Source organism: Haematobia irritans, chromosome 2 (genome assembly GCF_050003625.1).
Source record: "Haematobia irritans isolate KBUSLIRL chromosome 2, ASM5000362v1, whole genome shotgun sequence".
Lineage (NCBI taxonomy): Eukaryota > Metazoa > Arthropoda > Insecta > Diptera > Muscidae > Haematobia > Haematobia irritans.
The window spans coordinates 224,129,609-224,144,682 of NC_134398.1; the positions used below are offsets into that span (position 1 = coordinate 224,129,609).

General features: G+C 26.6%; 1 protein-coding gene across 1 annotated transcript in view; it reads left to right on the forward strand.

Moving 5' to 3' along the window:
• Window positions 1–15,074, forward strand: part of LOC142227181 (ras-related and estrogen-regulated growth inhibitor-like protein) — a 59,971-nt gene that overhangs the window by 16,736 nt on the left and 28,161 nt on the right. The window contains exon 2 of the mRNA XM_075297583.1: window positions 1,173–1,260. Within this exon, the coding sequence (XP_075153698.1) occupies window positions 1,185–1,260 (76 nt within the window). The 5' untranslated portion in view covers window positions 1,173–1,184. The remainder of the gene's footprint in view (window positions 1–1,172; window positions 1,261–15,074) is intronic.

The following is a 15,074-nucleotide window of genomic DNA, read 5'->3' on the forward strand; positions in this document are numbered from 1 at the left end:
GGTCATGGTTTGGCGCCAATGATTTTCTTATTTACTTTTAGTTAATTTTTTCTTCAATGAGAGGGAGTAATTTCGAGAACAACAGTTAAAAGTACAACATGGTACTAAATTTTCCTGATTTTAAAAACACTTCGTGGAAATCTCAAAACATGGAGTACAAAATAGTTCATTTTTCGCGCGATGTTGTTCATTCTTCCTATAAAACAGTTTACTTTTTTTCGGTGTAAATTGCATTGTATGTATAGTGGTATTGGTGTGTACATATTCATACTGAGTACTGAGAGATTAATAAAACGGCATCAAATAGGTTTGCAGAGATCGATGTTTAATGCAGGCCCAGATTTAATTTTATTTCTTCTCGATGCAAACAAATGTGGCAACGTTTGCCTTTGTAAAATTACATTTATCCTGTGTAAATATTCACTTTTTTCCTTTACTACTAAATATTTCATACTTAAATATTTATGTACATTTATATTTTTTTGTTAAGAAAAATGTCTGATTTATTTTCGTAAGATAGCTTCATCTGTTGATTTCTTCAACAATTAATTTATGACAAAATATTTCACAAATATTCACGGATATGACGCTGTAAAACACATGCATACCATAATGATTGAACTGAAAAATTTCTCTTAACCCTTCATGTCGCCATTCTCATATATCAGTGCCATAAGAAAAAACTACAAATACGAATCCATCATGGCGTCATGTTGTCATTGTGTTACAAAATAACACAAAATAAAATATTTATATGTACTTTTAATGAAAAAAAAAAACTAATTAAACCATAATATAAATTTTTTGTGAATATTATTTTATTTTTTTAAACTTTTATTAAATGTTTTGTTTAAATTTCTAAAATTCTTTGCATATACAAATTATTTGAAAGTATTCCACATAACACAAAATACAATATTTATTTGTACTTTTATTGATAAAAAAAAAACTAATTGAACCATAATATAATTTTTTTTTTGTAAATATTATTTTATTTTGTTAAAATTTTTTGTTTACATTTTTTCTTCACATATATAACTATTAGAAAATATTCCAGTAATATTTGTTATACTATATAATTTTAATTTCTATTTCATTTATTGTAAAAAAATAAACATTTAAACATCTTGCATAAATCTTTAAACCTATGTTTTTCTCCCTTTCATTTTCAGTTCTAAACAAAAATGAAGGCTGAAGATAAAACTGCCATACCTAGAGTACGCATAGCAGTTATTGGCCATGCTGATGTTGGCAAATCAGGTAAATTTTTACACTGAGCTATTTATCCTATACTTCGCGCACACACACAAATATTAATTGACTTTATCAAGCAATAGAAATTTCTTCAAGCTCACATATACATGTAGGAGTGTATGGATGTTAGCAACAAGCCAATGTTATTGATTGACATTTTTCCTTTGTTAATACCCACATACACGTTCACATAACATAACACCGTAACATATGTCTCAATGACATATGTGACCAACAGTATTATGCAAAGTGATTCAATAGAGGTATTATATGCAATTGCATCACTTTTAATTTTTTTACTCTTTTAATAGGAATTTTAAATGAATGATGGAAAAACCTAGAACTTTTCAAAATATTTAGAATGACGTAAAAAGGGGGGACTATTAATATCCAATGAGATATATTGATTACATATGAAACCTTAATTATCTTACAATATTTTATATATACGTTTTTTTTACTATATAGTTTGTCCATATTGATTGGTAAAGCATAACCACAAACTTAATATTTGTGGTTTAACTTACTTTCTATCTAGTATATAAAACCTATATTAGTAGCCAATATGAGCTCGTTTGTGATCGAAGTATTTAACATATATGATATAGAGTATGCAATGAGAATGATTATTATCTAAGAGAATAGGGTTGTTTTCTATGTTAAATGATATGTGTAAACTGCAGATTACTGTTACATATGCAAACCTCGTATAACTGCTATTTACAGTGGCCATGAAATCAAGCATTTTAGGCAATTCGTCAATTCCAGAAGAGAAGTGAATTATTAATCTCACTTTTTTTTTTTGGTTTTGCAGAGAGAAAATAACGTATGGTGTTCTCAATACTATTTGTATTTCAAAATTAAAGAAAATTATCGATCTCTCTCGTTTGTTACTAATTAAATTAAAACTACATAACATCCAAGTAAATGAAAAATATAAATTTCAATGAAATTAATTTAATTGAAATAATTCCAATGACTAACAAATTATTTTAAATTAACTGAATTTTCATTTCATTATTATTAATTTTATGTTAAAATAAAGGGTGGTTAAAATTTCAAGGGCCGATGTTGATTTTGAATAAAACACAAACTATTTAGGAAATTATTGTAATTTTATTTTATTATGATATATTGGTATTACTCAATTATGCATGGAACAAAATATCGGCCAAATGGGCGCCGCGACCTCGGTGGCACACCTCCATCCGATGGTCCAAATTTTCGATGACGCTGAGGCATAATGGAGGTTCTATGGCGTTAATGTGCCGAATTATCTCATCCTTTAGCTCTTGAATTGTTGCTGCCTTATCGACGTACACCTTTTCTTTCAAATAACCCCAAGAGCCATTGTTTCGTTAGCTGTGTGGCAAGTGGCACCGTCCTGCTGAAACCACATATCGTCCACATCCATATCTTCAAATTCCGGCCATAAAAAGTTCGTTATCATCTCACGATAGCGAACACCATTCACAGTAACTGCCTGAACGGCCTCATTTTGGAACAAAATACGGCCCGATGATGCCGCCAGCCCATAAACCGCCCCAAACAGTCACTCTTTGTGGGTGCATTGGTTTTTCGACAATCACTCTTGGATTCTCATTCGCCCAAATGCGGCAATTCTGTTTATTGACGAATCCACTGACGTGAAAATGTGCCTCATCACTGAACATGATTTTCTTCGAAAATTGATCATCCACATCATAATAAGTCTGGATAACTTTAACTCGTTGTTGGATTGTGTATCTCTCCATGGTTCAAATTGAATAAGTCCGAAATAGAGAAATGTCAAATAATATTCGGAAAAAACTTGGCGTTTAGGTGTGGTTCACATTCAACATCGGCCCTTACAATCTAACCACCCTTTACATGTGAGTTAGTGATCTCTCTCAATAAAGTAAAAATTAATTAAACTTAAATGAATTAAATATTTAAGTTACTAAAATAAAATTAAATTAAATTAAGTAAAATGCAATAATTCCAAAGTTTATTTTTATTATTATTTTCATTATTATTAATTTTGTGTTAACTCAAAAAAACCAAAACATAATAATATCTTCCAAGTGCTCTCCATACCATTTAAACTTAAACAAGGCCTTTTGTTTGCCACATCAAAAAATGCAACCAATCCACTGATCTTTTTACACCTCAGTATAATAAATTTTCCACATTCTTTTTGTTTTTAATTTTTTGCCATAATTATATTCTTTTGTTGATAATAAAAAGCAAAGAGATACAAAATAATGCAAAAACTGCATAAACCAGCAGCAAAGTAGCCACCCAAAGAGTTCACAACAGTATAAGGTGATGAGGTCTATTGCAGAGAAAGATATCTTCAATGAAAATCCATAAACAAACACTTGGCCGACAGTGTAAATAAACAAAGCCTATAAAGAATATTGAAAACGTGTAGCACACAAAAAATATTTGGACAAGACCACTACAAGTGGCCAAGAACCAAACACAAAAAAAAAATTGAAATCTATTGCAACATGAATATGAGTACGAAAAAAAAACACAAATCGAAAACAACAGGTGTTTTAAAAAGGTATTTTAATGTTTTTTTGTTGTTCATGTAATGAAATACCTCAATGATTTTTAAGGTAGCTAAGGGAATGAGGATACTCATTACCTTATGTAAAGGCCATCAAAATATACAAAAGAATTTTTTTAAGAGTTCAAAATTACATGCTATTGGAGAAGGCCAAAGGTGAGAGAATAACAAAATATTACTCTCACAAAAATTGTGTAATAGAATTTTTGAGATGAAGATCTCACAATTTCGCCTCGTTTTTTTTTTAACAATCTCAATGAGAGTCGAGAGTGGTGCAAAAGGTAAATTGGCCAAGCAAAAAAAAATCGAAATACATCTATCTAGGAAAAATGCGATAAAAACCAAATGACTTGTATTTTATATGTTAAGTGGGTCGTTGTCGGTGGCCATTTGTTTTTGGGCATCTGTAGTTGTAATGCTTAAGATTTTCTTCTCGTTTCGATTTGTTTCCAACTTTCAATATTAAAAAATTTACATCGTTTCGCCCAGGTTTATGGTATTGGTTGTGAGGCCAATGAGGGTGTCTATATACGATTGAATTAGTATTGGATTTGAATTTGCTATTTGGTGGGGTTATACATTTTTTTTCTTCCAACAAATGCTATTCAGGTCAAAGCTTAAATCTTTTTTACGTTTAGTTTCCCTAGTTTTCTTTTTCTATATGCTAGCTTCTCTATAAGAAACCAAAAAAAAAATAATAATTTATTGTTGTGCATATTAATCTTTGGTATTCCAAGTAATTTATTTTGCCAGAGGATTTAGTATAAGAAACTCAAAATACAGCCATCATCAATGGGTCAGTAAAATAAAAATGAAATTGAAATCATATTGATTAATTTATTAAACCACATAGGCCATATCTCTTCGCTTCATAAGTTTTTAGTGTATCATTATTTTAGATTTTCAAAAGTGTTGTTTTTATGAAATACTAGACACTAACAATATTTTCTGGTGTAATTAATTTCATTTGATGTCAGACATTCAATGGTATGTGATATTTTTGAAAATAATGTTTTGTTTCATCCGCCAAAACAAAAATCCCATATGTTCTTTGCATCATATTCGAATGGAAATGCTTTTTCACTGTCATCGTTTAAGGGTTAAGCAATTGCAATTGGTTTAACTTATCCAAAAAATATAAGAAATCATGAGTGAAGAGTGGTGGGTGTGTATTTTCTATACATTTAGTAATATATCTAAAAATGTTATATTAATAGTTTGAAGATAAAGAGGGATGAAAATTTTTTGAAAATTACAGATATTTTTAATGCTTCAAATTAGTTGAATATATTTCGCACACTTCATATATACACTATAAATTAAATATAAAGCTTTATTTAATTTTATTTAATAAAAACGAGCCCCATTTTGCAATTTGTTAAATAAATGTTTTTTAAATTAAATATAAAGCAAAGTTTTATTTCTTTTTATTTACTAAAAATGAACCCCATTTTGAAGTTTGGTAAATAAATGTTTATTTAACAAATAGTCAAATTGGTCTCGTTTTTATTAAATAAAATAAAATTTTGGTTTATATTTAATTTATACTGTATATGAAGTGTGCAAAATATTTTCAAATAATTTTAAGCATTCAAAATTCATTAATTTTCACAAAATGTCCATCCCTATTTATTTACTATTTTTTAAATTGTTAAAAAATTAGGTTTATTATAAATTTATTTTTTATCGATTTAAAAAATTAAATAAAATTTTAAATAGAGAGGGATACAAACTTTCACACATTCATTCGCATTTATTTATGTTTTTTTTTCGTTTAATATTATTACCCTTTAAATTCCAATGACATCAATGGATAGTATTTTTTCCCTCCCATTGACGTCATATTTTCAAAATCGTTGTTTACTATGTTAAACCTTAAAAAAAATATTTCATAAGAAAGACTTACATTTCCTTTGCAATACTTCCTTTTCCTTTTCTTTTTGTGTATTTGTCTTCACGATGAAAACATTTGAAATGGCAATGAGAAATCTCACTTTATTACCTTTGCTTTAAGGCTTTCATACTCTTTCCTTGTGGTGATTTGTTGTTCATAATTTATAGAGAAATTGCATTAAATCTCTCCGTAACCCCACTTTATGCATTGGCAAAACATTGTCAAAGGAAATCATATTAATGCACAAGCATAATAAATGAAAAGCAATTACATTGGAAAATAGTAGAATAGGGTGAATTAAACTTTGTTTGCATAGAATAAATACTAAAAATCGCTTAATTTCATTTTCTACTAGTTTTAAAAGTGGAAATTTAATAAATTTTCTTATGACCGTTACATTACCTTGAACGAAATAAGTCTCGTATAAAATGATTCTCCAACCAAATTAAGCTTTTTCTCTACAAAATTTAACACTTTTAAAACACAAACTAATATGTGTAAGAAAATATTGACAAAATATTCCAGCATAGATCGCAAGCAATTTTTAAAGTGAAAATGATATATTAATTTTATTTATATAAATAGTCTGTCATGTATTACAAATGCATAAACTTTAAAGGTGAAAATTTTTTTTAACAAAATACTCTGAACACATAAAAGACCAAGCAACTAATTGAAAACAGAACTTCAAAAAAACAAATCCAGTAAATGTGCTATCCATATCAATTCTTTGCGCTAAACAAAAATAATTGAGCAGTCAAACATATTTTTGATTTAAATTTGTTTATATACAGAAATTGCACACACAGAAAATTCTACAATTTTTCAACAAATATTTTATAAACGAGATCAAATACCTAAAGGGCTTATTCATATTAATTTATTTTTTCTTAAAATTTCAAAAATAATTTTTTTAATATTTTTTTTAATACAATAATCTGCACACATAAAAAGCAAAGCAACTAATTGAAAACATAACTTAAAAAGAAACAAATTCAATAACTTTAATACCAAGATCAATTCTTTACGCCAAACAAAAATAAATTAAATTTGTTTATATATAGAAATTGCACACACAAGAAATTCTACTATTTATTAACAAATATTTTATAGGCGGGACAAAATATCTAACGGTGTTATTCATATCAATTAATTTTTTTCTTAAAATTTCGAAAATATTTTTTAGAGATTTTTTTTTAAAACAAAATACTCAGCACACATAAAATACCAAGCAACTAATTAAATATAAAACTTAGAACGAAACAAATATAATAACTGTGCTATCAATATCAATTCTTTACGCTAAAAAAAATAATTGAGCAGTCAAGCATATTTTTAATCTATATATGTTTATACACAGAAATTGCACACACAGAAAATTCTACGATTTATTAATAAATATTTTATAGACGAGACAAAATACCTTACGGTGTTATTCATATCAATTAATTTTTTTCTTTCGATAATATTTTTTTAGAGATTTTTTTAATACAATAATCTACACACATAAAAGGCCATGCAACTTTTTGAAAACACAACTTAAAAAAGACAAATCCAATAACTGTGATATCAATTTCAATTATTTGCGCTAAACAAAAATAATTGAGCAGTCAAGTATATTTTTGATTTAAATTTGTTTATACATAGAAATTGCACACACAGAAAATTCTGCGATTTATTATCAAATATTTTATAGACGAGACAAAATACCTAACGGTGTTATTCATATCAATTAATTTTTTTCTTTCGAAAATATTTTTTTAGAGATTTTTTTTAATACAATAATCTGCACACATAAAAGGCCAAGTAACTAATTGAAAACATAACTTAAAAAGAAACAATTCCAATAACTGTGCTATCAAATCAATTCTTTACGCTAAAAAAAATAATTGAGCCGTTAGGTATATTTTTAATTTAAATTTATTCATACACAGAAATTACACACACAGAAAATTCCACGATTTATTAACAAATATTTTATAGACGAGACAAAATACTTAACGGTGTTATTCATATCAATTAATTTTTTTCTTAAAATTTCGAAAATATTTTTTTAGAGATTTGTTTTAAACAAAATACTCAGCACACATAAAAGGCCAAGCAACTAATTAAATATAAAACTTAGAACGAAACAAATCCAATAACTGTGCTATCAACATCAATTCTTTACGCTAAAAAAAATAATTGAGCAGTCAAGCATATTTTTAATCTAAATATGTTTATACACAGAAATTGCACACACAGACAATTCTGCGATTTATTAACAAATATTTTATAGACGAGACAAAATACCTAACGGTGTTATTCATATCAATTAATTTTTGTCTTAAAATTTCGAAAATAATTTTTTGGAATTTTTTTTTTAATACAACAATCTGCACACATAAAGAGCCAAGCAACTAATTGAAAACATAACTTGAAAAGAAACAATTCCAATAACTGTGATATTAATATCAATTATTTGCCCTAAACAAAAATAATTGAGCAATCAAGCATATTTTTGATTTAAATTTGTTTATACATAGAAATTGCACACACAGAAAATTCTGCGATTTATTAACAAATATTTTATAGACGAGACAAAATACCTAACGATGTTATTCATATCAATTAATTTTTTCTTTCGAAAATATTTTTTAGAGATTTTTTTTAATACAATAAACTGCACACATAAAAGGCCAAGTAACTAATTGAAAACATAACTTAAAAAGAAACATTTCCAATAACTGTGCTATCAATCATTTCTTTGCGCTAAAAAAATAATTGAGCAGTAGAGCATATTTTTAATTTAAATTTGTTTATACATTGAAATTGCACACACAGAAAATTCTACGATTTATTAACAAATATTTTATAGCTGAGACAAAACATCTAATGGTCTTATTCATATCAATTGCTTCTTTTTTTAAAATTTCAAAAAGAACAAAGTATAAATAATTATATATAATGAAAATATAGGTGATTTATGAATGCACACATGGGCCAAATATAAACCCAATTAATAACATTCGTAACAAAAAACAAACACTATAAGCAAAATGTCAATATCAATTGCATGGGTTGAACAATTTGTATAGTTAAATTAAAAAATTAAAATTTACCGAATAATTTCTGAAAATAAAAATGTATACGAAAGAAATGATATACGAAAAAGACCATGTATATCTATTATTTTTACGAAAATACAAAGCCACAAATTCTTAGCAATCCTTCTATTAAATTAAAAATTCAATATAAAAATCTAACGCACACATGAATAACTCTAAAACTAATAGGAAAGCACCAAATTGTACAAATGTTTCATTATTGGAATTCAAATTGGATTCCAAAACCCAGCACCATAACCTCTAGACTGAATGAAAACTCTTTCCCAAATTTTCCTTATTTTCTCATGTCAAATCCCTCCAAAATATGTTACTAAAATGTGTATCACGATATTTTATAAATAATCTTCCCTAATACATATTCCATCTTCATAATATCCAACTGACATATTCTGCTATTGAAGGTTATCAGTCATAAACAAACAATGTCAACATCTTCATCAATAGCATCCCATGGCATTCTAGGTTATTATACACATTTTAAATTGATGGTTAGATGTGATTAGATCTGGTCTTATTATTTTATGACAATGCCTGCTGTTTTACCCTAGAATCTTGCAAAACCATAATAAATCGATTTATGGTAAAATTAATTGCAAATCATTTTGGTTTGGATTAAAGTTTTTTTGACCCGAAGTATAGAAAATGCATATGCACAACACAAACTCACTCCTGCATTTTGGAGGAGATTTTATGTTAAACAAAGTTCACTGGCATTTCCAGGAATAGTCAAAATTTCGGCCATCACACAAATGAAAGTGATTGCTTATTTTCTATATATATATATATATATATATATATATATATATATATGTTTGGGTTTTTATTTTTATTTTATTTTTTTGTTGTTGTACAAAATTCCAAATTATATTATATGTGAGGAGTTCATTGATTTATATTGTATTTAAGTAGATGTGGAAAATTTTAATATCTTGTGAAAGTAGGCCGGTAATTGCCTTTTCTGTTACTAACATGATTTTGTGGGGTAACATAATTGGTTATAAAAATTGAAAATCAATGGAGATTTTATTTTGTTTAAAATGGTATTATTTTATAAAATGGGGTGAATGAAATCATTTGGCCAGAATCCCATTTCAATTAAAATACGCTCAATTAGAAATCATGACATGAAGACCATTGAACTCATTGTCTGGTCACACAATAAAATTATTTCAAACCAAATGTCTAAATGTATTATATGTTCCACAGTAGGGAGTATTATGGGAGAAATTTAACTTGTAAAAAATTTGTTTAATTACAAAAATAGTTATTAGTTATATTCAAGTATAAGCATAACATGAAATTTTTCCTATGAAAAATGTACATAAATTTCCGACAATTTTTTTCATAACATTTAGTTAGGAAATATTTGCTTTTTTCGTATGAACATTTTATATTAAATTTTAACACAAATTTTTTTGACTTTTTTAATATTTTACAAAAATATTAAAGAGCCAATTTGATCACATATTTAAGAGTTACCGATTGCTTTCTCTTCATCCAATCAATCTTTGTAAACTAAAATTTTAATGAATCCTACCTATTCCAGATGATGTGCTCCTTACACTGAAAAAAACAGTGAACCCACCAGGAAGAAAAATTTCGGTTAATTTTAGAAAATTTTGAATATTTGTAGAAAATTTTAACTAAACAGTATAACAAACGCTGACATCACGTTTGTTATACTTATAAAAATAAGTAAATATTTTTCGACAAATTCAAGAAAATTTATTAGACATAATTAAGTTTTTTCACTTGTTAAAGAAAATTTTTTAGTTTGAAGGAAAAAATTGGAGTTCAAAATTGTAAGAATGTCTTTAGTGACATACGAAGTTCATGATGAGCGCATTTGTAATAAAATTTACAAATTTAAAGAAATATTGAACTATTTTGTGGAAGACACGAATTTAGTTAATCTTTATCCTTCATTTGTGTATATTTTTTTTCCTCGGTTTTTGTTAATTTAACTAACGTACTCAAAAAATTATTAGAGTAGAGGAGACTTTCTCCAAACATAATAATTCCATGAACTAAAATAAAGTTAAATTGGCTTTTGTGAAATAGAGAGTTCACTTTTTTTTGAGTGTAGGTTTTTAAAGAATAACATCGATAGCAATAAGTAGATATTCGTTTCATTCATGGGATTCTTCAGCTTATAGTATCATAAAAAAATATTTTCTTCATCAGCTACTGGTCACAACAGACATAGTTCAATAAGTCAAAGAAATGAATGAAAAATATGACGTCAGTTTTTATAATGCAGTATATGAAAGCAAATAAAATCATAATAGGAAATTGCATTAGAGAAAGAGAAATATATAAAAATTCCAACTAAATGAAAATGACTTTATAATACCACCATTATTCTGCAATGGAATTTATTGAATACACATAAAAAAGATATTTAAAAAAATAGTCAACTGAAAGAAGAAAATTTATATATATATATATTTGTCATACCAATCATGACAAATATATCAGTTATCATTGAAAAAAAATTATTACATTTAAAAGTCATTATTCTATGTACCGAAATTCGGAATCGCAAAACGCAAAGGATTTATTTTTCTTATAATGAAAAAATTGAAATACTCTGGGATATACATTCAAATTCCATTATTAGAGAGTCTTTAGATTTGTCCGTTTTATGATTATGAAAATATTGTCAAATGAATATTTTACAATTTGCGATTTCGAATATCAGAACATGGTGGATTGTTATTTACAATAAATTGTAATGAGATTAAAAGTCGATTAAATTCTATTTATTTATTCAAATTTATGTCAAAAATATAATCCTACTCCCGCTCTCTCTCTCTCTCTCTCTCTCTCTCTCACTCTTTGGAAAAGTTTTGTTGTTTTTTTAATCCTCGTTACCTTTTAGTTTTGTATTTTTATTTAAAATAAATAGATTAAAGGTCGATCAAATTCTCTTCATTTATTCAAATTATGTCAAAAATGTAATCCTACTCCCTTTCTCTCCCTCTCTCTCCCTCTCTCTCTCTCTCTTTGCAAAAATTTTGTTTTTTTTTTTAATCCTCGTTACCTTTTACCTTTGTATTTTTATGTAAAATAAATAGTAGAGAGATTAAAGGTCGATTTTAAGGGACTAAGGGAGTTGACCTAAATTCTCTTTATTTATTCAAAGTAATTTTGAAAATATAATCCTAATCCCTCTCTCTCTCTCTCTTTGTATTAAGTTGCTTTTTCAATCCTATGAACCTTCTACCTTTGTGTTGTTATCTAAAATAAATATTAAAGAGATTAAAGGTAAATTTATGTGGGTTCTCCTAAATTCTTTTTATTTATTCAAAATTATTTCGAAAATATAACCCTACTCACTCCCCCCTTTTACTCTCTCTCTCTTTAGGCAAAATTGATAGATTTAAGAGATTTATACTATATTATGGTTATTTATTCAAAATTACTTCGAAAACATAATCCTACTTCTTCTCTCTCCCTCTCTCTTTGGAAAAAATTTGTTTTTAAATCCTTATGAACTTTTACCTTTGTATTTTTATTTAAAATAAATAATAATAGGATTATTTATTTATTTAAAATAAATTGTATAGAGATTAAAGGTAAATTTATGGGAGTTGTCCTAAATTCTCTTTATTTAAAAAAAAAATATTTATAAAATATAATCTCACTCCCTCTTTGGATAATTTTAATTTTTTTTAATAAATTGTATAGAGATTAAAGGTAAATTTACGGAAGTTGTCCTAAATTCTCTTTATTAAAAAAAAAATATTTATAAAATATAATCTAACTCCCTCTTTGGATAATTTTTTTTAATCCTATTGACCTTTTATTTTTCTATTATCAGCTCTTAAAAATCTAATTAAATTAAAAACTGCCTTTGTGTTTGTAAAATAGGAATTCATTGATTAATAAATAACCTGCTTGTATTCTGTTTTTGTATATCTATACAAAATCCTACCTAGTTGGCTGATTTTGTGGTGGCAAAGGCATGAATGAAATGCGATTGATGAATGAATCATTGAATGATTGAAAATGTTTATACTAAGAAATACAATATTATTTGAAATGAGGTAATTAAAGATTTGTGTATATAACAAGCAGGTGTTTTTATTTCGGCCTATGGAAATTTCTTTGATTTTGTTTTGATTCTGGACATGAAATTTTAATAGAATGGAAATTTTGGGGATAGCTATAGGAGAGAACAAGAAAAAGAAGAATTTTATTGGATTATATTAAAATCTTGGTAATAATTATTAATTATAATAAATATATAAAAATAAAAATCACTAGTCACAAAATTAATTTATCCAGTTATTTGTTTAATTGAAATTGTTCGATCATAGAGTTAATTATATATGAAAAACAAAATTTATTAAAAATTCAATTGATACAATTTGATACAATTACCATCTCATAAAAAAAGTAATGAAAACTTCTGCACACATAGATCAAACAACTTTATCCTTTATCGAATTGGTCTTCTTAGTTTGACAGTATACTACGGTAGTGCAAATCAATTCAAACTAAAGAGTTGTATCAAAAAGTTTTCAGGCATATAAAAAATATGTGTATTTAAGTTAATAAGTTTTTTTGTTTCCGCCATAATCATTTTAACCTAACCATAATTTTTCAAGATCCAGTTTTAAAAAAAATTGAAAAGAATTAACAGTTAATGTTGAATACAATCCATTTTCCCTCTTTCAAAAACTAGTCAGACTATTTTCTACACTCATAAACAGGATAGCTTTATCGTGTACCGATTTGAGTAAATCTAAATCAATTGAATTTAAAGTGAATACGGGATATATGATAAGAAATATCCCATATTTATTATAAGCTTAAATGAACATTTAATGGTTTGATTTTTGGTCAGCCAATTACAATTTTAATAAAGCAAAACCTACATAACACTTTCAAAATCCAATTACCGTAACACTTATTTCACCAGAACCCTTATAAATCGAACAATATCATTTCGTTGCATTATTGCATAAAAGGCATTAATTTTGAAGAAATAAATTTTATCAAAAAAAAAAAAAAAAAAAACAAAAAATAAAACAAATTCTTATTACCGAATCACCATTGTTATGAGTTTACTTTTTCATTTTATAAGTAACAAACGCGTTATTGCTCACTGCTTGTGTTTTTTTTTTCTTATATAGCCCTTTGTGTACTTTTTTTGTAAGACGATATTCTCAGAATTCAATTTACAGTCAATCAAAAAATCTTATGTGACCATATATCGAGTCGTTAAAGTTTCAATAACAAGAATATTTGTTAGGTTAGGTAGTGAGACAAGAAATCCAACTAACTGTAATGGAGGTTATGAGCACTCGAGATTTTTTTTTATCGAAATGATGAAACCTGTCTACTGAATGCAATACAAGGTATATGTAATAACAACAGCGTTGCCAGAATTGTTTCACAAAAAACCGCTAGATTTGTCCAAAAAACTAGCCAAAAAAAGCTAAAAAATTTTAAAAAATAGCTAGAAAAAAAGCTAAAATTTTTTGTATCAAAAGTCACATTTTTGATTGAAATTTAACAAACTTAAAGGCTTTATTTCACTTAAAATGCATATTATTTTAATTGTATTCATTTTAATTCAATTTCTGTGAGACTGTAAGAAAATTTAAGTCATATTAGCTCTGTTTGCGTACTCGATACATTTTGATTACTATCACAAATTTTTACTGGAAGTCCTTCGTTTATATTTCCTAGTAAAAACATTTTTCCCAGTAAACTTGCAATTGCCAGCTGGTTAATCATCAACAAGTCCAATGTGCGATATATTGCATAATGTCACATAGAACTGCATTGGAAAATATCAATATATTTCGTTTTAACTGAATTAATGATAAATTCGTGAACGAGAACACTTCTCCTAATTTTACCCAAGAGAATAAAACCCATTCTAACTGTCTTGCAAGTTTATATTGAATAACTTTTTTTCAAAAATTTCCCATACAAACCTATTGTTGTCCAATTTTCGTAAATGTAAATCCATTCCATTAATATATAGCAGATTTGTTTTGATCCTATCACTACGAATTTTTTCATTGCATTTTTTGATGTTAAAAAAATAATACCACATTCAAAACTTTATTTCCTTAATTATTTCTATATTCGGTTCCAAAGATTTTGTACACTAATGATTTTGGTATTGATTCCGAGTCAAATTTGAATTTAAATATTCGTTTTTTTCAGCTTTTTCTTCATGAGCTATCACAATGCTTTAAAAACGTGCTAACGACAACTTAAATTTCCAAATTCAGACTCGACTTTA